We start from the raw sequence: 14626 nt of genomic DNA on the forward strand, positions 1-14626 counted from the left end.
TGACTATCATAAACATATGCTTCTATAGCAAGGCTGACATCTTTGAGACCATTACTTGCTGTCGGGAATCAAGAAAAATTGACTGCAAATCAAATGGATGCAACAGCCATTTTTCTGAATGGAAATTTAGATAAAGATATTTATGTACAGACATGAATAGGATTTAATGTGAACCAGGTATTGTAGGTAAGGTAAACGAAGCAATTTATGGTTTAAAGTGGGCCTCAAGATCTTGGAATATAATGTCTGACAAGGCTGTTGAAGATCTAGGCTTTGTTCAGTGGAGTGCTGATGTGTGTCTGCAAACTTGCAGGATCTGTAACACTAAGGTTAATGTTTTGTTATATGTAGATGATGTTAGCATTTTAAGAAATGATAAGATGAAAATTAAAGAATTCAAATTAGCTTTAAGAAGTAAAATTAAAATGAAAGATTTGGGAGATTAGAGACCATTCTTGGAAATTCATATAAATAAGAGGGAGGAGGGAATAATTTTGGGTCAAAAATTATTTGTAAAATCTGCTTATGAGGTTTGGTATGAATGGATGCAAGCCAGTTAACACACCTGCAGAATTTAATTACAGAGGTGTTGAGGATGAGAAGAGATGTCATGAGAAAGTGCATTATGCAGAATTAATAAGATGTTTGCTTTATGAAACTAAAACACATGACCTGATTTAAGCTATGCTGTTACTTATTTCAGTCATTATCAAAGTGGTCCAAAGAAATCACATTGGGAATGTTTAAATAGAATAATGCATTACATAAAAGGCACAGCAGATTATGTATGCCTTATCAAAATGTGGAAAAAATAAAACTGATGAAGCTTATGCCAACTGGGCTAATAGTTCAGACAGAAAATCAACATCAGGTTAGGCTATCCAGCTGTCTGGTAGCACTGTAAGTTCAGGAACTAAAAAACAAAAGTACTGTAGCATTGTCTTCTACAGAAGCAGAATTTTTAACACTTGCAACTTGGGTTGCAGAATATTTGTGGTTTCAGAAGCTGTTCCATGACATAACAACTTTGAAACTGAAAAACTTATAATTTAAATACTATCAGTCTTGTACTGCCTCTCTTTGTAAACAGGAAACATGAAAGACTAAAATACATGTATATTAACTATGAGTTTATTAGAGGTTTATGTTTGAAGAGGAAAATAGAAAAGTACATTTCTACGTAAAACCATATAGCTGACATGTTTTACAAAATTGTTGTGGAAACATTAACTTGGGAAATTGTCACATGGCATTGGGAATCTGTAAAGCTGCAGATCAGAATTATATAGAAATGAGGTAGAGTGAAAGAACAGCAGTTCTATATTACACTCCCTATGATTTGTTTGTTACATTTTCATCTTTAATAATGGAGAGTCTTTAACATGCTATGTACGTGGATAGAATGTGTATGTTTTTAATGTTGTGCAGTGTGTCCAACATATTGTTCTTTCTTCAGTGAATAAATTAGTTAAAACTAAAGTATCTTGCTTGTAATCACACTCTGCTACCAGATTTCTCATCACAGAGGACACGATGGTATGTTTAGATCTGGTACAGGACAAGAGTGTATCCTGGACAGTCATTTCCCCTTTTCAGAACATGGAAGCACTAGTGTGCCAAAAAATGCATCCAAGAGAACTACATACAGAGACAAGTACCACAGTCCATAGCCAGTTGACCAAGAGAATCATGGATATTTCTATGTAAACTGATTGTGGCCATTTACAAAAATATCACATCCTAAATATCCAGGAAAAACACTACTGTATGATTATTAATGTCATTTTATTTATCTCATCTAAAATTATGTAACAGCTTACAGTGTCCAGTTTTCAGGATGTTAAATTTAGAATTTTGATTTATTTTTTTGGAACAGATGGACTCAAATTTGTTATTTTCTTTGAGGTGGTATTGATCAAGTTGAATGTATCTCACATTTAATGTCCTCATTTGTTAAATTAACATTCTTATTTTCTTTGACTAAACTGGTGACAGTTCCTAATACTTTATTATTTATGCAATAAACACTCATTATTAGCAACTTGCAGTAGTTTATCCACATAAGAATTAAATTTCAGATGAGGAAACCACAAGAATGAAAGAAAATATATTTGTCAAGTTTTAATGTGAAAAACGAAGAAAATAACATCACCTGACTTGTACTGCAGATTCTGAAAATGTAATTGATTACCTGGGCTAATAAAAAGTATCTGTAGGTAGAAGCATTGTGTTCACAGTGCATATCTCAAAACTGGTTTACCAAATTAAAGTTTTGGGCATGAACATCAAATTATTATTCCTGCAATCCTCATCTTACAGACTGATTAATACATTGACATAACATATCCAAACAAATCTTATTTATTGATTTTTAGAACTTTTAAGTATGTTTAAGATTTCACACAGAAGCACTGAACATCTTTCACATTTTTCACTGTTTGATATACATTTCTTGGCACAAACTCTGGATTCTGTATTAGTTTATTAAACATTACTTTCATAACAACCTGATTCACTGTGGAACCTTCAAGTGAGCACCTCATTTTTAAGTGATATTTACAGAGCATGAAAAATACATTATATGCAGCATATAGACGAAATGCCTTGAAAATCTAGCAATGGACTTTTGCAAATGACCTTAGAGATGTGACTGTGTCTTGTATGGTTTGCATTGTTCTCTGTATTCACAGGACCTGGTAGCTTACAGCTATCACTTATTTGTACACACAAATGATCAATATGTAACTGATTAAAATGCTCTTTTCAAATTGGTTTTATTTTGTTATGCTCTAAAGAATTAAATAAAATGAGTTTTCCAAATAAATGTATCAGATAGTCAACAAATGCTTTAGTACAGTGAGTACAGGTTGTCAGTACCGAAAGTTACTGCACAAGGATCCTGCAAGATAAATATGCGTTGTTAAACAATTCACATACCTGCATACTTAATACTATTTATTGTTTTGTTCTCATGCTATTTTTTCAATAAGCCTCAGTAAGTAATGTATTAATAAAGTAGAAATTGACTTCCATCTGCTATCCTACTTTCCAAATTTGACAGAATCTTCTTTCTAACTTGGTGGACAAATACTAGTGACAGAGAGGATATATCAGAATGATTTCATCACTACCTAAGGATTATTTCTGCAATGAATCTTTCGGTTTGATGTAGAGTGAAGGGGAAAAATAAATGTTCTTTGATAGTTCAAGCTTGCACAGTACAAGTACTTCTTAATTGCTGTACACTGAAAAACTAGAAATTTGCTACATACTTAACAGCATACATACATTCAGTAATTTAAACAGTATGCAAAATCATCTGAAATCAAATGAAGTAATACTGCATGTAAGATCATGTGCATCTACATGGCATTTGTGCAGATTATGCCATGCAAGATATATTTGCTGGCAGCAAGAAAACATTTGTTTCAGTTTAACCAACCTTACAATAACAGGTTTTTCACTCCCAGCAACAAAACCGAAGCCCAACTCAGGATGACGGCTGAGTTCCACTTCTCTTGGTTGAGGTGGTTCCTCTGTCCAGTCTTTACGAGGATCTTCATATGTTGTAGTTTTATTGAGATGACTGCAAAAAAGAACTTAAATTACTGTGAAGTCTTAAACAACATGAAAAACAAAACAGCTGAGGAAAGTGCGAGGGGTAAAACATAATTTTTCCCCATAATCCAAATGTCTGGATTACTATGAAAAAATTTGTAGATATTAAGCAGTTGGTCAGCAGGTGTTGCCATCAGTTCCCACTAACAAATTGTAAATGATCATGGAAACCTTCTGCCGGCCCCTGAAGATGAAAATATTCTGAGGCTCTGGTCCAACTCTTTTTAATATTTACATTTTCATTACTGTTACTTCATTTATTTTAATCTAACATCAGCATAATAGAGGCACACATGATTTCCAATTGGCACAGCTCTCACATAGCTCTAAGCACTATGGGGCTTAACTTCTGAGGTCATCAGTCCCCTGTACTTAGAACTACTTAAACCTAACTAACCTAACAACGTTACATACATCCATGCCCAATGCAGGATTCAAACCTGCGACTGTAGCAGCAGTGCGGTTCAGGACTGAAGTGCCTGGAACCGCTCGACAACAGCGGCCGGCACAGCTCTAATGTTCAAACTGCTAATGCCAAGTCATTCACAACTAAATACAGCATACAAGATGACTGGTGAAACCGTCATATTGGAGAAAAAGATGAGTGGAATGACAGATAATAACAAAACAGAACATACACTACATATGGAAGTAGATGTAGACGATGTGCAATCTTACGACAGAATAGTCAAATAGTTGTACATAAAGCTCACCTTTTAAGCTTCTGTTGTTCACTTTTTTCTTTTTCTTGTTTACCTTTATTTCAGCTACATTAATGCAAAAATAACATGGTGTCCACATAGAACACTTTAATTTGTCAATGCTACAAGTAAAATATCTAGTAAATTAAGGAAAGTAAAAATAAAAAATGATGTTAACAACAGAAAATCAAAGTTCTTGCATCTAGGACTGTGCTGATGAACTTTTGTGAAATTAAGAAGTAGGTGGTCATTATGAACTTTCTGCATATATATCAAGGTACTAATTTAGTTGCAGTCTCAATTATTACCACTTTTCGCAGTGGTTAGCACACTGGACTCGCATTCGGGAGGACGACGGTTCAATCCGGTCTCCGGCCATCCTGATTTTGGTTTTCCGTGATTTCCCTAAATCGCTTCAGACAAATGCCGGGACGGTTCCTTTGAAAGGGCACAGCCGATTTCCTTCCCCATCCTTCCCTCACCCGAGCTTGCGCTCCATCTCTAATGACCTCGTTGTCGACGGGACATTAAACATTAATCTCCTCCTCCTCATTACCACTTTTGATGTGGAATTTTAAAAAAAAATGTTAGTTGCTATTACTAAACAAAAACTAATGCAAAGTAGAATTAATTTTACAGTTTTCCAGTGTAAATTAGTATCACCTGTCAATTTAAGCATTGCACACACTTTTCCACCATTAATCTAAACAGTACACTTCTACAGCTGCTCTTGTGGAACAGTGATCAACTGCACTAATCAAAACCAGTCCTTCCAATATAATCACCACACTGTGCATGAAATGTTAAAAAAAGTAATTCAGTTTCTTCAGTTGCGTTTTTAAGTCTCTCACCATAGAGAAAAACTGTAGAAAAACCAAACCAAAGTAAAATACTTTAATATACAGGGTGTGCCATTTATCTTTATCATCCTAAATAACTGTTTCTCCATATGCAAATTACAAAATGTTTCAAGCAAATGTTCTTTAGCCATCAGGAGGACATTGTAGCTTTGTTTTTTTTTACAAAGGTATGAACAGCGGTATGACTTTTTTAAATTGAACCCTGTATTTTTTATTCAGTATTCATTTCCTCTCCTAAAGACCTATTCAAAAAAAGTATCACAGTGTACCATTCACTGAAACACAATGTTATTAATTACATAACACAACATTGATGTTGACTCTCCCAGTGTTTAGTGCAGGTACTTGGGGTAATGGAACACATCCACGTGCTGACGTTGACAGAGGACAAATGTAAACATAAGTAGAATGCATACCCACCATTCTGTCAATCATCGTCAGTTGAATATTTGTGCGAATAGAATGTACACCAATGGAGAGAAGGTAGAAATGCTACTTATCTATGGGGAATGTAAGTTAGCATAACAGTAATTGCAATACTGTTTTCTTATGTATGAGTACATTTAGTACTGTAGTTTAATTCTTTTAAATACTGTTGTGTAGAGTATGCATAGAGTAAAGGCTGTCCTTCCTACAAACTGCATCTACATAATGTTTCTTTTACTGATGTTGTTGTTGTTGTTATTATTATTGTTATTGTCGAAGATAGACAAAAAGCTACGCAGGCAGCGGAACTTTACAGCGAGTGATATCCTGACAAGAACCCAATGGATGTTTTCTTGTCTTGTTGTGATGCTTCATTGAAATGGGAAGTTTCAACTCACAACAATACAATCGTCATTGCACTCACACAGACGAAGCTGCAGAAGTTACTGTTCTCGCTTCTGCTGCTATGAATCTACATGTGAGCACACGACGGCTTGAACATGAGATTGGCATTCCTAAAACCAGTGTACATCGTTTTCTTACATGTCACACCAGTTCCATCCTTACCATGTACACCTACATCAAGAATTCCATGGGAATGGTTTCCAGAATCGTGTACACTTCTGTCCAGCGGGCACAGCAGCAATCCTCGCCAACCTGAACTTCTTCTCCAATGTTCTATTTACTGATGATTGTTCGTTCTCAAACAAAGGACATGTAAATACAAGGAACATGCATTATTGGTCCAGCAAAAACCCACGATGGCTTAGACAGGTGGAACATCAGCATCAATGGAGAGTTAACGTCTGGTGTGGGATGCTCGGTACTACAATTACTGGCCTTTATTTCATTAATGGTAGTCTAAACGGCACAGCATATGCCAACCTCCTCAGATGAATTCTTTCTGTATGAAGTGCTGCTAAGAACTAGAATGCTTATGTGGTATCAACACGATGGATGTCCAGTACTGAATGCCTTGCATGCACATCATGTCCTGAACCAAAGGTATCCTGCCAGATGGATTGGTCGAGGAGGAACAGTTACTTGGAATGCTAGGTCTCCTGATTTAAGTCCTCTCGACTTTTTTCTTTGGGAATACATTAAAGACATTGTCTATCATGATATTCCAACAACTCCAGAGGACATGCAAGAATGTATTGTGCTTGCTTGCAATTCTCTGCAGCAGGCAACACTGGAAGCAGTGAACAATTCTTTCATTCAATGAGTGCACCAGTGTATCAGTGTCCAGGGTCACCACTTTGAGCACCTTTGAATGTTCTACTCCTGGGCAAGGGTGCAGGAGAGTCAAAGTCAATTTGTGTTATATTTTTACTTGGTTTTCATTTGTTTTCTGACAACTCCAGCAAGAGGACGAGTTTGTGATCCCAGGCTCAAAGTCAATGTTGTGTTATGTAATTAATAACGTTGTTTTTCAGTGAATGGTACACTGTGATACATTTCTCAATAGGTCTTCAGGAAAGGAAATGAATTACTGAATAAAAAATACAGGGTGCCATTTAAAAAAGTCATAACGCTGTTCATATGTTTGTAAAAAAAGGCTACAATGAAGGCAATCATGCTGATTGATGTCCCCCTGATCGCCAAAGAACATTTGCTTGAAACATTTTGTAATTTGCATCTGGTCAAATAGTTATTTAGGGTGGTCAAGATAAATGGGCCATCCTGTATATTGTCAAGCTACTGGCAATTATGAACAGACTTCAAGAATTCAGATCAGCTATGCTCAAAAATAGGCTGTTCCCACCAAAGAAAAGAAATTACGGTGTATCTGATGCAACTGAGGGTTACATTTGTTCATTAAACAGCCTACCAGAGCATATTAAATGTCTTACAGGTAGTACAGTGGAGCTTAATAATGAAATAAAGAAAATCCTATTGGACAACTCCTTCTACCCCATTGAAGAGTATTATCACAGAAACTCTTAAAATTAATATTTTAGGTTATTCTATAATTAATATCAGCACAATAAAACAATATTATTTCATAATATTGAGTCATTTTGTTGTACTGCACTTAAAATTTACATTCTTGACTTCTTTCCACGTGCCACACATACCTCTATGGGGAATACGAATAACGTAATTACGTAATTTTAGGAATAAAAGTAACAACTCACTGAACAGTTGATGTGCTGAGCTGTAAATGTCCAATATGTAATTTACAAAATACAACTTTGGTATACCAGTTTTTAACCTTGCACTTACTTGATGAAATATGTCTTTCCATTTGTGTCAATGGCTTCCTCCCATCCATAAGGGAAGCCATTACCCCTGTCTGTCCAAGTTTCAGCTGGTGGCAGCCATGAAGAAGTTTGTGTTACATGACTGAAACAAATTTGCATTACATAGAATGTGCATCATATTAACACTCTGTATGTACAGGTAATAGGTTAACGGTAGGAGATTAGTGGGTATGTGTAAGAGTATTTCGTATTCTGTAAGATGAAAAACAAAAAATACGCAATTTAGAAGTATCAGTGCATATCATAAATAGAAACCTGAAACATATTTCCATTTTGATTATAAAACTTGTATTCAATGAAATTTGTTCTCTTCCCTGCATGAGCCATGGACCACCTGTGGTGACCTTCGAATTCACACCTCTGAATCCTGAGTTCCTTGTATTACAACACCGAAAAAAAGTGCAATGGATTTCTGGACATCATATATTAATACAAAGGATCACCAAAGTTAGTTCTTGACTCCCAATATTCAGAACTGTATTCTGCTACTTAATGATACCCACCAAGTTAGTCAAGGGCACTAATGTGCTGCTTCCTGGACTCTGGTAGGTGCGCCAGACCTGAATCGAATACACGCAGTGGACTAATGACAAGGGCTGGTGTGCTGGCCAGCCTGGATGTGGTTTTTTGGCGGTTTTACACATCCCACTAGGTGAATACTGGGCTGGTCACCACGTCCCGCCTCAGTTACACAATTTACAGACATTTGAAAAATGCTTGCACTCTTTCATGGCTAACACTAGGTGCAGACAGCTGGGGTACACTAATTCCGTCCTGGCAGGTAGGGTGATAGGGGGTTACAGGGTGGTGAAAGGAAGGGCATCCAGACACCCTCTGACACTAACATCACCAAATCCATAGTAACAGGGTTGACCCCACACTGGAGCGGGACAAAGGTCTGAGAAAATGATGATGATTCTGCTACTTAATGATGGAACCCCTCTTCAAAAACAGAGGCAACTGTCTTTATGCTGATTACATCCTACCTTACCCAACACCACAATGAGGCCCTAGTGCAAAAGCAGCATTGGAATATTTTCAACAAATTAAAAAAGTGTCTGCACAAAACACTTTGTGCACACACTTAGTGTACGCTTTTGTGGCCAAGGATCTTATGCTGGAGTTGGAAGCACTACAACACAATGAAGAAAAGCAAGAGATATTTCTTGAGTGATAAAACAATTTAGCAAACAGGAATCAAAATTATTAACGTGACTGCCTGTACCAGTACTGCAGGCTATAAAATACCACTACAAACTCAGCGTGTGTGCTATAATAGTACATTTAATGTTACAGTCAGCTTTGCAGTGAGTATGGGTCACATTAGATTGGAGGGCTTCAAAATCACATTGAGGTGAGCACAGCATAACTTAAACCAACTCTGACCACAACCATGACCATGATCCTTGAGACACACTACATTTATTTAAACATATGTCAAATAGATTTACAGCATATATTGTTAAAAGATCAAACTATGAAATCAGAGGAACCAGAATGTCAAATAACAGGACAGTAAAATTCCAGAAAGTAAATAAAAAACAATGAGTTGGATGAATATAGCAGAGTGAAGATTAATTCCTAGATACAAAGAAAATGCTGAAACTGAAACATGTCAGTCTCCGCCACAACACAAACCATTTTTGAGTTGTTGTCATTTACACACCCAATATTTGTACAAAATTAAAAGACCGACACTGTGCTAAATTTAGGAATTTTTGCTGACATGCAATAATTACAGGCCACACTGAACCTCTGTAAGTAGCTGCAGTTTAATTATAATCACCCAGTTCAATGATTGTATCTCAGCTATACTACTTTTCATTAGCATCGTCTAAAACTAACGTGGGAATGTTACACAAACTAAGTAAGTAGAGAATTAGACTGGGTCAAGTATTTGCTAACCGAAATGAATTCTTGTGATGCCTATTTTCACAGCCCCTTTTCCTACTAAATGCTCTTGCGGAGAAATTCCTTTGTACAAAGGATATTGATATCTGTAGTATGCAAAATGCACGAACGCATAAAATAAATACACACATCAGAAAAAGTTTTGCATCACCTAGGTTCCGAGAGTTCCGGAACTTGTACAGAAAATTGGAATAGAGGTCAACATAAACATCATTTACGCCCTTTTTTATTGCTCATGAAAACCACACATTGCATGTTGTACCATTATACAGCGAGACCTTCAGAGGTGGTGGTCCACATTGCTGTCCACACCGGCACCTCTAATACCCAGTAGCACGTCCCCTTGCAGTGATGCACGCCTGTGTTTGTAGTGGCATACTATCCACAAGTTCATCAAGGAACTGTTGGTCCAGATTGTCCCACTACTCAACGGCGATTTGGTGTAGATACCTCAGAGTGGGTGGTGGGTCACGTCGTCCATAAACAGCCTTTTTCAATATATCCATGGCATGTTCGATAGGGTTCATGTGTGGGGAACATGCTGGACACTCAAACTGAGCGATGTTGATATCATGGACCTCGCCAGGGACTTAGGGAGTGAAGTTGCGCATCAAGCAGCCTATTGCGCACAGTTTGAGTCTTAACACGACGTCCTGTGGGTGCACGAAAAGGATTATTCAACATGGTGGTGTTGCTGTCAGGGTTCCTCCAAGCCATAATCTGTAGGTAGCGGTCATCCACTGCAGTAGTGGCCCTTGGGCGGCCTGAGCGAGGCATGTCATCGACAGTTCCTGTCTCTCTGTGTCTCCTCCATGTCCGAACAACATTGCTTTGGTTCACTCCGAGACACCTGGACACCTCCCTTGCGGAGAGCCCTCCCTGGCACAAATTAACAACGCGGACGCGATCGATTTGCGGTATTGACCTGCTAGGCATGGTTGAACTACAGGCAACACGAGCCGTGTACCTTCTTGCTGGTGGAACGACTGGAACTGGCAGGCTGTCGGACCCCCTCCGTCTAAGAGGCACTGCTCATGCATGGTTGTTTCCATCTTTGTGCGGGTTTAGTGACATCTCTGAACAGTCGAAGGGACTGTGTCTGTGATACAATATCCACAGTCAACGTCTATCTTCAGGAGTTCTGGGAACCAGGGTGATGCAAAACGTTTTTTGATGTGTGTAAGTGATGTCCTAGTGAAGGTAGCTTGCCATTACCTTTCTCCGATCTGTTAAGAAATGTAACTGATATCTATGTTGGGTGAATGACTGTTTTTTGTTGTGTTTTTATGGGTGAAGGAAAGGGAGAGGGTGCTGGGATTTAGTCTATTCATCTCTAATAGAACCAAGGGGACCGAAGAACGTCACAGACCCATCTGATGGATGGGTCACCATCAGCAGTGTTACACGTCCTCACTACATGAGGCACTGCAGAGAGGTTTGGAATTTAACTCAGGACACTGGTGCAAAGTCTGGGTATCAGGAACTTTCTTCTCTGGTGAAAACAATTTCTTCGACTAACATGTTTCGAACGGGCTACCTGTGAGTTGAGCGCCACCTGTGGTTGCATTACCTACCTCAGCTAAGAATGCGAATTATATTATTTATTTAAAAAAAGTAATATGGTTTAGCGGTGTCTCAGCAAAGCACTAGGCTGTGGCGAGTAAACAATTCCATGCGTCATATAAGTTGACAAACTCACAACGCGCAACACTGGTACGTACTACAACCTACTGCAATTCTTAGCAGACCTGATGTCATCTTGTCACATAGCATAGATTAAGCACTTTTTTCTTTCACATCTAGACGAATTCACGCGAGTTTGCTCTCAGGTACATTACTTGTATAAACTCTGATTACATGATGATCACAGACTTTGTGCTACAGGCAGGCAGGCAGACAGACAGACAGATGCCATAAGCATCACCCTAAATGACAAAAAATTAATTCACATGTAATGTTCTGACTGTTGAGATTACATAAAACTCGGTAAGAAAGAAAACGGAAGAGCATTTCATTCCAATAAATACGGATTCCCTCAAAGAACCAAATACGAGTCTCTGGTTTCTCTGGTAACGTTGTCGGAGCACACGGGACAAGGGTACAGATAACACACAGGTAATGCAATGACGTAAGCGACTGCGGAAAAGTTTGCGAAGCGATTGTACAATGCAATGTTCTAGGTCATCACAATGTTTTCTGCAAACATACTTACAAATTAGAAAATGCCTAGATTGTAATTTTAGCTATCGTGAAATTAATAAGTGAACTGTCCTATTTTTAAGTATATTAACTGTTCAGAACCAACAACCATACGACATAAAATACTACGAGGGGATTGTAGGAAAGAAGACTGCATAGCCCTTTTCATTTTGCTTAGCTCATGCTAGCCCAGGAAAGCACTGTAACGTGTCACACAGCATATTGCCGTGACCAGGAATTGAGTTCCGTCGATTACGTTGACGGCAATTACAAGCAAATTTAGCAATTAAAAGCCAATTACTGCATCCGATCATCGCTGCCAGAATTTACGGTGGTCTCTTAATGAGAGTGTTAACGCCATTTCCCTGTTATTACCGCAATGCGGGCTATCGCCTACACGCCGCACACGCTTCATTTTCGTTTGCGACAGTGCCAGCTGCGCATTTCCGATACGCAGGTGCACATCTGGCAAACGTTTCAGCGCTCCAAGGAATCGTGCAAGCTGCATATATTTTAACAAGGAGTAAAACTTGTGTTTTCTTTGTGACAGGTGTTAAAATAAAAAAAAAGTGTGTATCAATCGTATTGTATGTCAACCATATACTGGATGAGGCGCCCAACTTTCTTACCTCAAAAAACTTTTTCGCAGTCCCTTTTCACTTAGAGAAATAGCGACCAGGGTTCATGATACGAACCATCATTCATCACCGCGTTACAGGCATAAACTTTTTTATACTGGAGATATAGTATTTCTTTATATCAGAATAGCAGATCTGTTGGAGATAAATTAATTGATATAATTCTTTTGTACGTCTGACAAACAGTTGAGGAGTTAAAATACATTGACTATGGAGATTTTTGTGCTACTGTAGCGGTCATTTAAACGATGAGCCGTCCGAAAGATTACGCTTTCTCCACGGATACATGAAATGTATTCGCAGTTGCGAATACGCACAAGCGTCAGCTGTATTCGTGTATTTCATAGCGGCTGTAGTCGCTGCAGTTCTTTTGGACGTTAAAAACACAGGCACTGCAATATCGTATTTCTTCATGGAAACTAGCGCTACCGTACCGAGCTGTACACGATGTTGACGCCAGTCTCTATGGAAAACTGCATCGTTCAGACAATGAGATGCATATTTAATACATCTGCTGTGGCGCAACACAGAAAATACAGCCACACTGTTATCACTCGATAGATCACAATTGCAGTCCACGCTTGGTCATCGTAAATTGTAGAATATACCGAGAGAATCATTCAGATTGTCAAGGCTCAAGCTAGTCCGTCATTAATCCACAGAACAACAACAAAAACGTAGTCCAGATGAAATCGAATGAACAGCCCAGGTCACGAAAGAAAAGTAAACACATCGAAGAAAGTTTTGCATCACCCCGGTTCCCAGAACTCCTGAAGAAAGATGTTGACTGTGGATATTGTATCAGAGACATAGTCTCTCAGACTGTTCAGAGATGTCACTAAACCCGCCCAAAGATGTAAACAACCACGAACGAGCAGCGCCTATTAGACGGAGGGGGTCCGACAGCCGATCATTTCCAGTCATTCCACCAGGACGGAGGTACACGGCTCGTGTTGTCTGTAGTTTAACCATGCCTCGACAGTCAATACAACGGTTCGCTCGTGTCCGTATTGTTACTTTGTGCCAGGAAGGACTCTCAACAAGGGAAGTGTCCAGGAGCCACGGAGTGAACCAAAGCGATGTTGTTCGGACATGGAGGAGATACAGAGAGACAGGTAGTGTCGATGACATGCCGCGCTCAGATCGCTCAAGGGCTACTATTGCAGTGGATGACCGTTACCTACGGATTATGGCTCGGAGAAACCCTGACAGTAACGCCACCATGTTGAATAATCCTTTTCGTGCAGACACAGGACGTCGTGTTACGACTCAAACTGTGCGCAATAGGCTACATGATGCGCAACTGCACTCCCGACGTCCATGGCGAGGTCCGTCTTTGTAACGACACCATACAGCGCGGTACATATGGGTCCAACAACATGCCGAATGGACCGCTCAGAATTGGCATCACGTTCTCTTCACCGGTGAGTGTCGCATATGCCTTCAACCAGACAATCGTCGGAGACGTGTTTGGAGGCAACCCGGTCAGGCTGAACGCCTTAGACACACTGTCCATCCGGTGCAGCAAGGTGGAGATCCCTTTTGTTTTTGTGTGGCATTATGTGAGGCCGATGTACGCCACTGGTGGTCATGGAAGGCGCCGTAACGGCTGTACGATGCGTGAATGCCATCCTCCGACCAATAGTGCAACCATATCGGCAGCATACTGGTGAGGCACTCGTCTTCGTGGACGACAATTCGCGCCCCCATCGTGCGCATCTTGTGAATGAGACTCTTCAGGATAACGACATCGCTCAATACAGTGGACAGCATGTTCTCCACACATGAACCCTATGGAACATGCCTCGGATAGGTTGAAAAGGGCTGTTTATAGACGACGTGACCCACCAACCATTCTAAGGCATGTATGCCGAATCGCCATTGAGGAGTGGGACAATCTTGACCAGCAGTGCCTTGATGAACTTGTTGATAGTATGCCACGACGAATACAGGCATGTATCAATGCAAGAGGGCGTGCTACTAGGTACCGGTGTGTACAACAATGTGGA

At 39.3% G+C, this 14626-nt stretch overlaps 1 protein-coding gene across 1 annotated transcript in view; it reads right to left on the reverse strand.

Moving 5' to 3' along the window:
* LOC124722042 overlaps positions 1-14626 on the reverse strand; it is a 312916-nt gene that overhangs the window by 65361 nt on the left and 232929 nt on the right. The window contains exons 3-4 of the mRNA XM_047247233.1: positions 7832-7951; positions 3443-3586 (exon numbers count right to left, since the gene is read on the reverse strand). Coding sequence (XP_047103189.1) covers positions 3443-3586; positions 7832-7951 — 264 coding nt within the window. The remainder of the gene's footprint in view (positions 1-3442; positions 3587-7831; positions 7952-14626) is intronic.

The sequence above is a fragment of the Schistocerca piceifrons genome, chromosome X (genome assembly GCF_021461385.2).
Source record: "Schistocerca piceifrons isolate TAMUIC-IGC-003096 chromosome X, iqSchPice1.1, whole genome shotgun sequence".
NCBI lineage: Eukaryota > Metazoa > Arthropoda > Insecta > Orthoptera > Acrididae > Schistocerca > Schistocerca piceifrons.